General features: G+C 46.7%; 1 protein-coding gene across 1 annotated transcript in view; it reads left to right on the plus strand.

The window, feature by feature from the left end:
- The first annotated feature begins 230 nt into the window (after positions 1–230).
- The window catches only part of LOC135814905 (prolyl endopeptidase-like), a 27,501-nt gene continuing 14,773 nt past the window's right edge, over positions 231–12,958 (plus strand). Inside the window, exons 1-9 of the mRNA XM_065328103.1 lie at positions 231–601; positions 3,814–3,909; positions 8,519–8,687; positions 9,122–9,223; positions 9,778–9,837; positions 10,214–10,293; positions 11,003–11,127; positions 12,060–12,109; positions 12,282–12,377. Of these exons, the coding sequence (XP_065184175.1) occupies positions 264–601; positions 3,814–3,909; positions 8,519–8,687; positions 9,122–9,223; positions 9,778–9,837; positions 10,214–10,293; positions 11,003–11,127; positions 12,060–12,109; positions 12,282–12,377 (1,116 nt within the window). The 5' untranslated portion in view covers positions 231–263. The remainder of the gene's footprint in view (positions 602–3,813; positions 3,910–8,518; positions 8,688–9,121; positions 9,224–9,777; positions 9,838–10,213; positions 10,294–11,002; positions 11,128–12,059; positions 12,110–12,281; positions 12,378–12,958) is intronic.

Consider the following 12,958-nt stretch of genomic DNA (forward strand, 5'->3'; position numbering starts at 1 on the left):
GTGTCATGTAAGAACAAGAGTTCATAACCCACCTGGGCCGGGTTATGAACTCTTGACTTGATAATCATGACATGAGCTCGTACTACACTCTACAGCCTACAGCCTACAGGACAGACAGTCTATCACGTGCACGTGTACCTAGCCTACTACACGTAGAGTCTACGTACATAGCTACGTAGATCTACGTAATTACGTAAAATAAAGCACAACACGTACAATAGATCTACACTACAGTTTAGAATTTTTCATTTTTGTTCTGGATCATGCAATATACATTTGCTGCTGATGCTATCAGGAAATCACAACGTGTTCTGTCATTGAGAGCTTTCTCTACTTCTTGCCTTCGTTCTGCCGCAGTAACTGGACTGTTCTCAGCTGAGAGAACATCAATCATGTCTTCTCACACACAGAAATGGCAGTACCCAGAGGTCAGACGAGACGATAGTGTTGTTGACAACTACCATGGCACGAGCATCGCCGACCCGTACCGGTCGCTCGAGGATCCCGATGCAAAGGAGACGCAGGAATTCGTGGAGGCGCAGAACGATTTATCAGTGCCATACATTAATGGTAGCTCGGTCAAGGAAACATATTTGAAAAGGTACGTTAAATCAAAATTCAGTCAGAATAATTATCATTATAAGTCCAATACAAAAAATAGGCTTGTTTCGGGTCGGCAACCCCTCAAAAAGGAGACTCGGTCGGCCAGAATGAAGCTTTTTTTGGATACTTTTTTTGGTTCATCAATTGTTGTGTTATTGATGAACAAGAGCACCTACAGTCTATTTCAAAAATATAGGCACATAGTATTTTTGAAAATTTTCAAATTTGGCTGGAGCTTTTTGAGAATTTTTTCCGAATATTGCTCAGGTCCTTCACGCAATTACTGTCAGATTTTTAAGCGATCGGATAGCAAACGCCCAATTATTTCAATTTTTTTATGCACGAAGTGATCACAGATTTTATGTGGTATAGATGTTGGCCTAACGGTTTTTTGAAATCATGCGTCTATACAGTACTGTAGGTATCGGTTATACGTGGGTGTTTGAAAAACGACTTTCTATTCTTATTTCCGATATTTCTTACACACGATACATCAAGTGTGACATATCATATGTAATGCATGTGCACAGAGGCAGGAAGATCATCATCGTACATGCAACATAGTGCTACTGTGCATGCAGCTGGTCATAGTCACATATACAGTAAAACCTGTGACTACCGACCACCCCTTGGTGCCAGCAAAAGCGGTCTTTAGTAGCAGGTGGTCTTTAGTTAGAGGTTTGCACCGCGCGACCATATATGGATCCCATTATATGATAATAATTATTATGTATATCAAAATGCAGCTAGTACAATTCTCCAAGACTTGCGCAATGCCATTCTTATTTCAGGTCAAACCACCCTTGGAGAGAAAGACGGAGAGATGGAGAGAGACAGAGAGAGAGAGAAGATTAGTATTTTTTGCGGACATCAAATTCAGCTCCTACTTCTGAAGCCAGGAGTCAAACGTTCCCTGTGGAAGTTTCGTTTTGCGCTGGGCTTCAAATTCGTTCATGCGATCAATCGTACCGACTGTCCTTGTTGGGACTTCTCGATTGCTTGAACGCGATCCTTCAGCATCAGGACCTTGCGGTGCTGCTTTGTTTCTGGATTCCTTGATGCCATCGTCGATTCGTGTGTATTACTGGGGTGACAGAGCCGCTTAGTCTTTGTGTCTCCTCCGAGTAGTAACATCAATCAGAGAGCGCTTTCGATGCGCTCTCCAAGACGTTTCCTCTCATTTTTATTCTAGACAGCGCTTGAAATTCTGACAGGTGTAGTGCAGTCCACACCGACTCCACAGTCAAAATGACCTGCGTTCATTTCTTCAGCTGTAGCATCGAAAGATTCCTTTCAGGACCACGGAAAATCATCAAAATTTCAAGAAGGAGCTTCGAGCAACATTTGATTTCCTATAGCGCGGTCGCTAGTTACGGGTCAAAAATCATCTTTGGGACAAGAAAAGGCGGTCGCTGGTCGCGTTCAGCAGGTAGTCGCTAGTCACAGTGCATTTTGAATGTGAGACCGTCCGTGCCTGGCGAAGTGGTCGGTAGTACCAGGCTGGTCGCTAGTCACGGTGGTCTTGAGTTACAGGTTTTACTGTAGTTACCATTTTGGCTATGCAACATGAGTTACATAACCAAAACAGTTGAACCTGCAGCACTATGACGCAACGCGAGTCAGATCAGAACTGCATTGGACAGATGTTATTACTACAGGTGATACACGTTGTACTAGTCTGGCATGTTTCGCGACACAAAGTCCATTCTTAGGACCGATATATTCTGCTATGCGATAACATTGCTTGTAAGAATAAAAGTGCACTTGAAACCCATGTTATGATTATGAAAACATGAGAGTTCATTCTTGTAGGCAGTATATTCTTTTACACGACCACGCTATAACCGATACGCACTGTATTCTTGAAACGCACTGTACACAATGTACATAATACTTGTACATGTATCATGGTAAGGATCAATGTCACAGTTGACTGATTGTTCTTGTACAGCAGTATTCCTGTCGTCCTAGATCCTGAGAAACCAAGCAAAACGTTCGAGTGCTTGCAGCTCCGTTATACTAGCTCGCATCAACCCCGGAGTGTTTGGAGCCGACAGCTGAGAATCTCTGCTACCTCGTCGGTAGTTTGATTGTAGAATTCGGTTGAGATTTGACGGACTTATGACTCATTGAGTGCACTTGCACACATGGCATTGGTACCTTTCGTATACATTTGGGACCAAAAAAAGTTTCAGAATTTGGGAAAAAATGGCCCGGTCGACCGACCCGAAACAAGGTCATTATTTGTTTTGGCCCAACCAGTAATCGGTTGTATACATGTAGTGATAATTAAACCACACGTTTTTATTTCTATGTTTCTAGCTCGTCACCCGAAAATCTAAAATCGTATGCGAGAGGTGGGAAAAAATTACCGAAAAAAAGAAAGTTTACTAGACCTTTGGTCATACTAAAATCGACCAATACACCGTGTAAAATAGCATCCAAAGTTAGCAACTAGTACATGGTAGGAGCTTCTGTGCGCGCATAGCTAGATTGCGCAACAAAAACTGCATGCAGCGACCTGGCATCATGTGTCGCTCAGGCCAGGCCAGGGTGCACATGTGCATGTGCTGGTCCCCACAGTGCAGCACAGTTTTTTTTCTTTCTTCCAGACTCCTGAATCGTATGCCGCCGGGTGACGAGAAACATAGAAGTAAAAACGTGTGGCCTTGTGTGTGGCCTTTTATCGGATATTACGATGTTATCCCAGAATCAGAACATGCATTGCACGCTATAATAATAGTGGCTATAGTGATTATACGTGGCTAGCTGGTGGATTGTCAGCCATGGCAGGGGTGTCGGAACCGGTGCGACAGGTGCGGCCAAAGCCGCACCAATACTTTTATCCTGTGATTTCTGAAGCAATGAAATAATTATGGGGCTGTTTGGGCCCAATTTTCCTAAACATTTCCCCGAGGTCGGGCCCCGGGACGCCTTTTGATGGCTGTACCAATGTAGAACACCTTCCAACCCCCTGCATGTGTGTGCATGTGTGTGCATGTGTGTGCATGTGCACCTGAAAGGCATGATACATGTATTTCAAAACACATTATGAGGTACAGTGTCATTTGCATGCACACATGCACACATCTACACACATGACCATGTGGATGTGATCCCACATCTTATTTATGTGTAGTACAAGTAGCTGTAATTCTTTTTCGTCGAGGCTCGTTCTCTTACTTCTTCGTTTTCTCTCTCTTCCATCAGCCTCACTGACGCGTATAATTATCCCAAGACTGGCTGTCCATATCGGCGCGGCGATAGTTTCTACCATTACCACAACACCGGCCTGCAAAACCAGAGGTTAGTGCTTAGTAAGGTCCTGGCAGTTTGTATCATCGACTCCTCTCTCTCTCTCTCTCTCTCTCTCTCTCTCTCTCTCTCTCTCTCTCTCTCTCTCTCTCTCTCTCTCTCTCTCTCTCTCTCTCTCTCTCTCTCTCTCTCTCTCTCTCTCTCTCTCTCTCTCTCTCTCTCTCTCTCTCTCTCTCTCCCTCCCTCCCTCCCTCCCTCCCTCCCTCCCTCCCTCCCTCCCTCCCTCCCTCCCTCCCTCCCTCCCTCCCTCCCTCCCTCCCTCCCTCCTCTCTCTCTCTCTCTCTCTCTCTCTCTCTCTCTCTCTCTCTCTCTCTCTCTCTCTCTCTCTCTCTCTCCCCCTCTCCCTCAGTCTACCGAGGACCCTGTGGGCGAGTTTTAGTTTAAATATTACTAGCTTTTGTACGAAGTAGTGGTTGCGACTTCGGTGATGATTTGTAAGAAAGGGTTTGCTCCCCACACCGGAGCTCGCGCTATTCCGCCGACTTTACTTGACACTTGACTGACTCACGACTGCCAGTCAAGTGTCAAGTAAAGTCGGCGGAATAGCGCGAGCTCCGGTGTGGGGAGCAAACCCTTTATTACTAGCTTTTGCCTGTTTTTGTGGAAATGGTGATGCCATATGCCAGATCTCTGGTACTTCCCCATCAAAATGAATGTGTTTCAGAGTCACGGATATTTTCAAATTATGGCCAGTGCCCGGTCCCGGACAGTCCGGATAAGACATTATAGGCGTGAGTGTATTACTTTTAGCGAAGTGTTTCTCTTAACTAAAGGGTAAGCACCTAACAAACAAACAGGAGTCTATCTCTACTCTACAAGCAGAAATATTCGTCTGGAATTTAATTTCGTCTTTTTCGTCCAAGGAGCTTTGGACTAAATTAAATGCCAGACTAATGTCGATTTGTCCAGCTTTTCAATACAATCTTATGATCCAGGGATGAAATTTACAACGGGACGAACTCCCTTTCTTTGGAGTTGGACGAAATTATTGACCGACGAAATTTTCTGCCTATACAGTATCTACTGTAGTAGGGGTAGGGAGTTTAGGTGGTTTTACTTGGGAGAGATTTAAGTACAAAGGTCTGTTTTATCTGAAAGACCAACATATTACAAGACTGCAGAGAAAATTTCAGGTCAAAATTCCAAGGGATACCAAAGTTATGGTCTTTTGAAGTTCCGTGCTATTCACACTATACGTGCATAGTCTTTACTTGGTCCGACTTATTAAAATGTGCGTTTCGCTTCGAACGTCAGCCAAACAAATTCAAATAATCTCAGGACGGAACAAACTTTTCAGCTACCTAACACTATCCTTCAGTTGTCGATTTGTGATGTTGAAGAAGAAATGGCTCCAACCCCAAAGGAGGCAGCGTCTCAGGATCCTAGTCGACTCGAGTATTTTGCGTGCAAATTTTGTCGTCAGAGGACTCCTGTTGCTTCTCGCGCAACACAGAGAAGGCCTGGTGCTGAAATCAACACCCCACTACGATGGGGAATTGTCACGGAGTACCAGAAACTCCTGGGTGATCGTTCTCGAGTGCTTCCTGGCGGATTGAAATCGCCGAGTGCAGTCGCTGTTTCCTTGGAAGAATCAAGTACATGTAACAGCAAACGCGTCATCCAGAAACTCGTGCAGAAAGCACCTGCATCGCTCCGTCCAGGTTGTGCTGATCTCTCTCGCATTCGTTCACGATGTGGCGGCCGACGAATCAAGAGTACAGAAGAGATTGTCGAGAAGTTGATCGATATAAACAACCGCCCTTGAGGTCGACTTTCAGGCGACAACCTGGCTGGAAAACTGAAGCGCAGAAAGGGTGAATACGTGAATGGTGCGGAGTCCCCGCCGACTCCTCGGAGCCGCGATGCGTCACAAGATCGCCAGTCTCAGGGGCCAGTAGATTCGTGAAACAGGCAGGGAAGAGCACGCATGGTCTGATGCAGCTGACTGTGTCGACAGTCATGTCGACACAGATCAGACTCGGTAGTTCTACGCGCGCGGCACACGGTGATGAGAAGCAGGCAGTAGTACCAGTATGGTATTGTACTACTCCCTGATGAGAAGTGATCTTTTTATGCGTGGTGGTTTACTTGTTCGCCTCATTTGAAAGTGTCGTGGGAGCGTCAGGCGAAAACCCCTACAGCCACCATTCTGGCAGTCGTACTGCACGAGGAGGAGGCGAAGTCGATCGTCTAAATTGTGCCTATGGAGTGAAAAAATCAAGGAAGCGCAGTGTAGCTTGGAGGAGATGAAAAAATGTCGACGTTTTGCAGGCTGACGCACTTGAAGAAGCGCCCTGAGACACCAGCAGAGATGAAAACTACAAGGTCAGGCCAAGAAACGACACAGTAGTAATCTATCTATCGTCTCTTGGTCGATTTTTTAGTACAGGTGCTCCTTTGGACATAGGCTTGAGGTTTGAAGCGAAGCGCACATTTTAATAAGTCGGACCAAGTACATTGAGGATATGGCACATGCACTGTTTTCGGCCGTCCATAGCAACCAGCATGGCAACGGGAAAAAAAGCTCAGATTGCTTAGATTTTCTAGTTGCTTGATTGCCCCCCTCCACAAAACCTAGGGTTACCGTCAAAATTCAAATTTAACGGCCAAATTTTAAATATGGGCCTTAGCAACCACCATAGCAACCAAGCGATTAATGCAAGAAGTCCACTAGAAAGCAACATACTTGGAGTACTAAAGACCACAGATCGACAAATAGTAATACAGCAACGGGACAACAGTACCAACACGTGCTGCAGGCTACAAAGCACTTCAGTTCACCAATGCATGGCAGTGCAACCAAAAATTCTACAAGAGAGAGAGAGAGCGAGTATGCGCCGGCCATCAACATTGACAGGAAAACGCAAAGCAACATGGTCCAATTCAACACCAGCAAAAAGCACAGTGGAACAAGTAGGGTGTCAAAGTGAAGACCTGGGCTTGCTGGGAACAGGGCACTCAGCGGAAGCAAAGAAAACTAAAGCAATATTAAATAGACCAGTGATATTCACATTCACCGCACGCATGACTAAAAGGCGGAGTCGCACAACATGAGCATTGTGTAGGCGCACCAAGATCATCGTCATAATCAACACACACACACACACACACACACACACACACACACACACACACACACACACACACACACACACACACACACACACACACACAGAAGAATAAATAATTGTTATTGACTGTACAAATGTATAAACAGACGGAGTAGGCAGGTTCCTTCAACAGCAGGTCACTGGTTGGCAGTGGACGAGCTCGCTTCAGTGGCACTGCCTCCAGGTGTGGTGCTCTCACCTATCAGCTTCTTCAGGTTACTGACAAGTGTTGGAATCGGCAGGACACGGCCACCACTGCCACTGGTATTTCGGTCAACATCACCCATTCTATCTTCACTACTAGTAGTACCACCACTACACGCATGCACAGATGTAGTGCCAGAATAATGCTCTGGTCGTGTTTGGCTTTGAGGGTATGCAAATTCCTCACTGCAGAGTGTGGACAGAGACTTGTGATCGGATGCTTTGAGCAGCTTGGTTCTGGCTGCCTGAAGCCGTCTCACCGTCTCACCTTGGCAGTGAGGGCGTTCGCAGTACAGGACAGCAACGTTTCCTCGACCGTTGAGAGCCAGGTATGGAGGGCTGACCACGGCAGTTTCTTGCTGGTCATGAACACTGCAAGCTCAAGTACCAAGCCATTGGACACGGGTGTATTTTTGTCACCCCTCGGCCTTTTGGAGCGACGACGGCCTCCATCGAACCCACTTGTAGCAGCGTCCAACAGCAGTTGCGTCGTAAGGCCAGCTTCTCGGCAGTACTCGCCAGGGAAATCCTCCATTACGGCAATACACCTATGCAGACGAACAATGCAAATTTCAAATTTTTGAATTTTTGTACACAGGTAGATACGAAAGAAGAAATTGCAAAACTGCTCAAATCGGCTACACACTACGCTACCCAAGTGAACGTACCTTCATGAAGTCGACGACGTAGAAGACGATGGCCACAGTTCACAAGGCGTACACCACAGCTAACTGCTTCAAACAGGAGAATATCATGCAACGTAAAACTGAAAGACACCACCACTCCGAAACGAAATGGGCTACGGAAACAGGACTTGGACTGTGAAGAAGCTGTCGAACAGCTGCACGCGAACGCGTTGAACTGAACACTGCCATTTTACGCAGGAAGGTGCATGCGCTGAGCAATCACGCGTGACCTGACGTGTGCCATCACGCAATACGAAAATACGTGAAGTCGCGGTGTGGATGAATCACTGTCAAAAATCACGTGACTGAACACCCTAGTAGGGGTGCACTCGCCCAGTTTCGGGGGAGTATACATGCGAGTTTGATTGGGAGTATAGCAAGAAGGGAGCAGAGCGTCTTCGCTTCCTCGGAGCGAGGCCATTCGACTTAGCACGCCGAAGACTACAACTGGTGAAATTTTGATTCTAGACAATACTATGTGTGCGAGCTCCCATGTAGGGAGCAACACACGATTCCCCTAGATGATGCTTTGCGTTTAGAAGCTTGCACCCGTCCCGGTCTTTCCCCAGTTTTGAGGATTCTTTGTCTCTTCCCCTGCAGCGTGTTGTACTCATACAAGGAGTTGACAGATGAGCCGAAGGTGTTCCTAGATCCCAACACATTCTCCGAAGATGGCACAGTGGCCCTTGGAAGCACGGCATTCTCCAAGAATGGCAAGCTGGTGGCGTATGGCCTCAGTAGCAGCGGGTCTGATTGGCAGACGATAAAGGTATGGTGTGATGTGCACAGGATGCCTAGTGCCCACGGTCATCTTCGGCAGCGTGGTGTGTGCGTGTGCTCTCGTGCATGTGCATGTGTGTGGATGTGGATGTGGATGTATGTTTTGTGCATGTGCTTTCGCGTGCGCGTGTGTGTGTGTGTGTGCACGCGTGTGTGTGTGTGTGTGTGTGCACGTGTGTGTGTGTGTGTGTGTGTGTGTGTGTGTGTGTGTGTGTGCGTGTGCACATGTGCGCACACGCGCGTGTGTGTGTGTGTGTGTGTGTGTGTGTGTGTGTGTGTGTGTGTGTGTGTGTGTGTGTTTGTCCTCTGGTGTGTACTGGTGTCCTATTTCCATTGATGTTGTTTCTGCTTCTCATACTACTACTACTACTGCTGTTGCTGCTGCTGCTCATGACTGTTGCTGCTGTTGCTGTTGTTGCTCAGGTACGCGATGCTGACACGAGTGCTGAGCTGAGCGACGTGCTGGAGCACATCAAGTTCTCGTCAATCGCATGGACGCACGATAACAAAGGCTTCTTCTATTGTGTATGTTGTGAAAGCTATGTTGTTGATGGTTTACCGGCTATGGTCCTGTTTAAAGATTAAATTCTTGAGAATTCAAACATACACTTGAGCGCTTTATTCTGATGGTCCGATTTCTCTGGCCGGGAGTGTAGTACTGTCAACAGTATGAACCACATTGTACCACCACTGATAATATCCTGGGTGCATTCGGCAATATCACTGTATTCTGTGAGCAAGCCCTAATCTGACTCTCAATGTCATTTACAGCACGTACATAATCCTTACCCTTGCCTTACCCATTGAGTACATAATCCTGCCATATGAATTTGAACACTTCGCCTCGCACCCTGCTTGAATGTTTGAAATCTTTTATTCTCACGATGGCCTGTGGCCAATAAGAGAAATGTCGTTTCAAACATTGTTTGGTGTGCATGCTTTTAAGCTTCATGTATCTGCCTGCTGCACAAGGGTGCATTACTACTGTGGCGATGCCAGTCTATCTTGTTGTTGAGGGGAAAGAGTTATTCTGAGTAGCAGATGTAACACTTTCTCTGCCGATTGCTTGATTTTTCCAGCGTTACCCCGTTGGTGATAAGTCTGATGGCACGGAGACCGATGCCAATCTCAATCAGATGGTAAGTCCGGCGGCGATGTTTTCTTCCTTCTTGTGTGCATGCCAGACCAGGTCTGGTCCTGGTCCTGGTCCTATCTCACAGTCATGCTTGTTGCTGCTGCTGCTGTCATTGTCGTCGTCGTTGTTGCTGTCGTTGTTGCCATTGTCAATAACTTGCTGTGTACTAACTACATAGCGTTTCTTTAACCCTGCCGTGACGATGGTCATCTTTCATTTGCTTGTGTATACGGTGTATGCCAGTGAAGTCAACTTCATCAGACTTACATTCATCCACATGATTGTATGCCCGTTGCCCGTTCAGTGCACCCACCCTGTCCCTCTCAAGCATACTAATGGTTTTTATCCTGCACTGCTGTTCTGTTCTGTTGCAACCTCAGTTGTATTATCACATTGTGGGCACAGCCCAGTCTGATGACGTCCTGTGCTGGAAATGCCCCGAGCAGCCCAAGTGGATGTGGTAAGGGTCTCTTTCAAGTCTTTGACTGTACAAATGTATCTACGCGCGTATGTGCGTCTGTGTGGGTTGCCGCAATTGGCTCCCGGAGAGTGGATATCCCGCTGCCGTCAGTCCTTCTCTACTCCGTGCTCTCACACAACTTATCAGGGATGTTTGGTTACTCGTAACTGATACTAGCACGTGAATGCCTGGACTGGCATTTTCCATTATTATGTTTAGTCCCACGGGTTCAAATCGCGTGAATGAACCAGTGCACTCCTGCTTTGGCCACAAAAGAAAACTTGGCTGATTGTTTCTGCACACTAGGCCCTGTGTAGACTTCTTTGTATCGATTGTGGGCTGGTTGTGGTTGGCTTTGAATTTGTTGTGGCGCGAGATTACTGTTTCTGGAAGTGCTGTCTCAGGTGTGCGATGTCCAGTTCAGCTGGAAAGAAGCTGTCCTGGAGAAATACAAGTGTGTGTGTGTGTGTGTGTGTGTGTGTGTGTGTGTGTGCATGTGTGTGTGTGTGTGTGTGTGCATGTGTGTGTGTGTACGTGTGTGTACGTGTGTGTACGTATGTGTTTGTGTGTGTGTGTGTGTGTGTGTGTGTGTGTGTGTGTGTGTGTGTGCGTGTGTGTGCACGTTCACGTGTGTGTGTGTGTGTGTGTGTGTGTGTGTGTGTGTGTGTGTGTGTGTGTGTGTGTGCGTGTGCCTGTGTGTGTTTGTCAGCTCGGCGGAAGTAACAGACGATGGCGAGTACGTTATTCTTGGCATCGTGGAGTCATGTGACCCGGTCAACAGACTCTACTACTGCAAGCTCTCTGACCTACCTAATGGCATTACTGGATGCACTGGTGAGTCCGGGCCCGCATTGGTCACATACAGACAGTACTACATGTATTAACGTTATTCTATACACGCTTGAGAAGTTGTCTTCATCTGATACTTTTTTAGGATGAAACTCCGAACAGCAGCAAGCGCTTCCTTCTCCCAGCTGTGTGAGCCTTTTCTGTCTGTATGGCCGTATTGACCAGTCCCCAGACACACATACATGTCAACCGTCCAGGGAATAGGGTGTTTGTCCCGGGGTCCAGGGATGTCCTGCGAAAGTCCAGGGATTGAGATGGAACTTTTGAAATCGAAGTTCTCCTTTTTTGACGCTTTTTTAGTGTTTCCTCGAACTTGTAGATCCGTTGTAAGTACACACGGTACATACTAGACAAAAAAAAACATCTGGAACTGCAACGGATCGCCGGTATAGATAACGGTAGTCAACAGAAAGTTTACTTGTGCAGCTACAGCTCCATGCAATGACATCCCTTTTGCTTGAGCAGCAGTCATGAAAAATACATCAGTCTGCTAATGATGGATTCGCTAAAAAAAATTGGTGTCCAGGGAAAACGGTCACACTCAAGGGAATTCAGCCTCGTTGTCCAGGGAACTCAAGCCTCCAGGTTGGTATGTATGGACACAAACGGCGCTGTATCGTGTGTGTGTGTAATGTCCGTGGTACTATATATAAGTACTAAGTCAGCTCAAACTAACTGTTAGTCCACTGAGTACTGAGTCTAAGTCCTGAAGAAGTATAACCGCAGTTGCTACTTGTTTCCATCGGCTCTGCAGCTCTGCGAAGTCTTTGGAACTTTTTGTTTGTATGCTATCGTATCCTGTATTTTCTGCTCAACTTCTCTCTCTCTCTCTCTCTCTCTCTCTCTCTCTCTCTCTCTCTCTCTCTCTCTCTCTCTCTCTCTCTCTCTCTCTCTCCCTCTCTCTCTCTCTCATGCAGATATGCTGCCCTGTGTAAAGCTGATTGACAACTTTGATGCCAAGTATGATGTAAGTATCGTGTTCTCTCAGCTTCTCTGTACAGGAAAGTGCATATTTGATGTGTGCACTGGTTTGCTGGTCGATACGTACTAGTTACATTCCAGCTGGGCCAATAGAGAAATTTCCTGCTGTTTCCACTTTACTGTTTTGCATTTTTTCTTCTCTCCTTTGTGTGTGATAGTACATTGCGAATGATGGCCGCGAATTCTCATTCATGACCAATTTGAAGTCTCCTCGCTACAAGTTGATCCGTATTAACCTGGACAAACCCGAGCAGGTATGGCATGGTCATTGTGCTGTGCGCTGTAGTATTGTTAGGTATCCATAGCTTTGCGTGTGCATCATGGTGTATGTGGCACTTCTTGTGCTGGATACCTTGATGCAATGTAAAGGCCCGTTCACAATATCGCTTTCTGCACTGCGACATGCGACACTTGCGACAAGGAATGCCTATCGCAAGCAGTCGCAAGGCCGCTGTCGCAGAAGTTGACCGAAGTTCAACTTTGCAACACGAGCGACGCATGACATACACAAATGGAGTACAGTTTCTACTCTGGGCGCACTGCGTAGGGATGTCGCAAACACGTAAAAGATAGTGAATTGTGTGTCGCAGTCGCAGCTCATCGCAGGTGTCGCATGTCACGTCACAAAAAGTGGCATTGTGAATGGGCCTTTAGACACAGTCTTGCGATCTTCTTGAACAAGCCTGCTCTACTGTCTTTCTCTCCTTCTCCCTCTCTCTCTGTCTCTCTCTGTCTCTCTCTCTCTCTCTCTCTCTCTCTCTCTCTCTCTCTCTCTCTCTCTCTCTCTCTCTCTCTCTCTATCTCTATCTATCTATCTATCTATCTCTCTCTCGCT

The sequence above is a fragment of the Sycon ciliatum genome, chromosome 4 (genome assembly GCF_964019385.1).
Source record: "Sycon ciliatum chromosome 4, ocSycCili1.1, whole genome shotgun sequence".
NCBI lineage: Eukaryota > Metazoa > Porifera > Calcarea > Leucosolenida > Sycettidae > Sycon > Sycon ciliatum.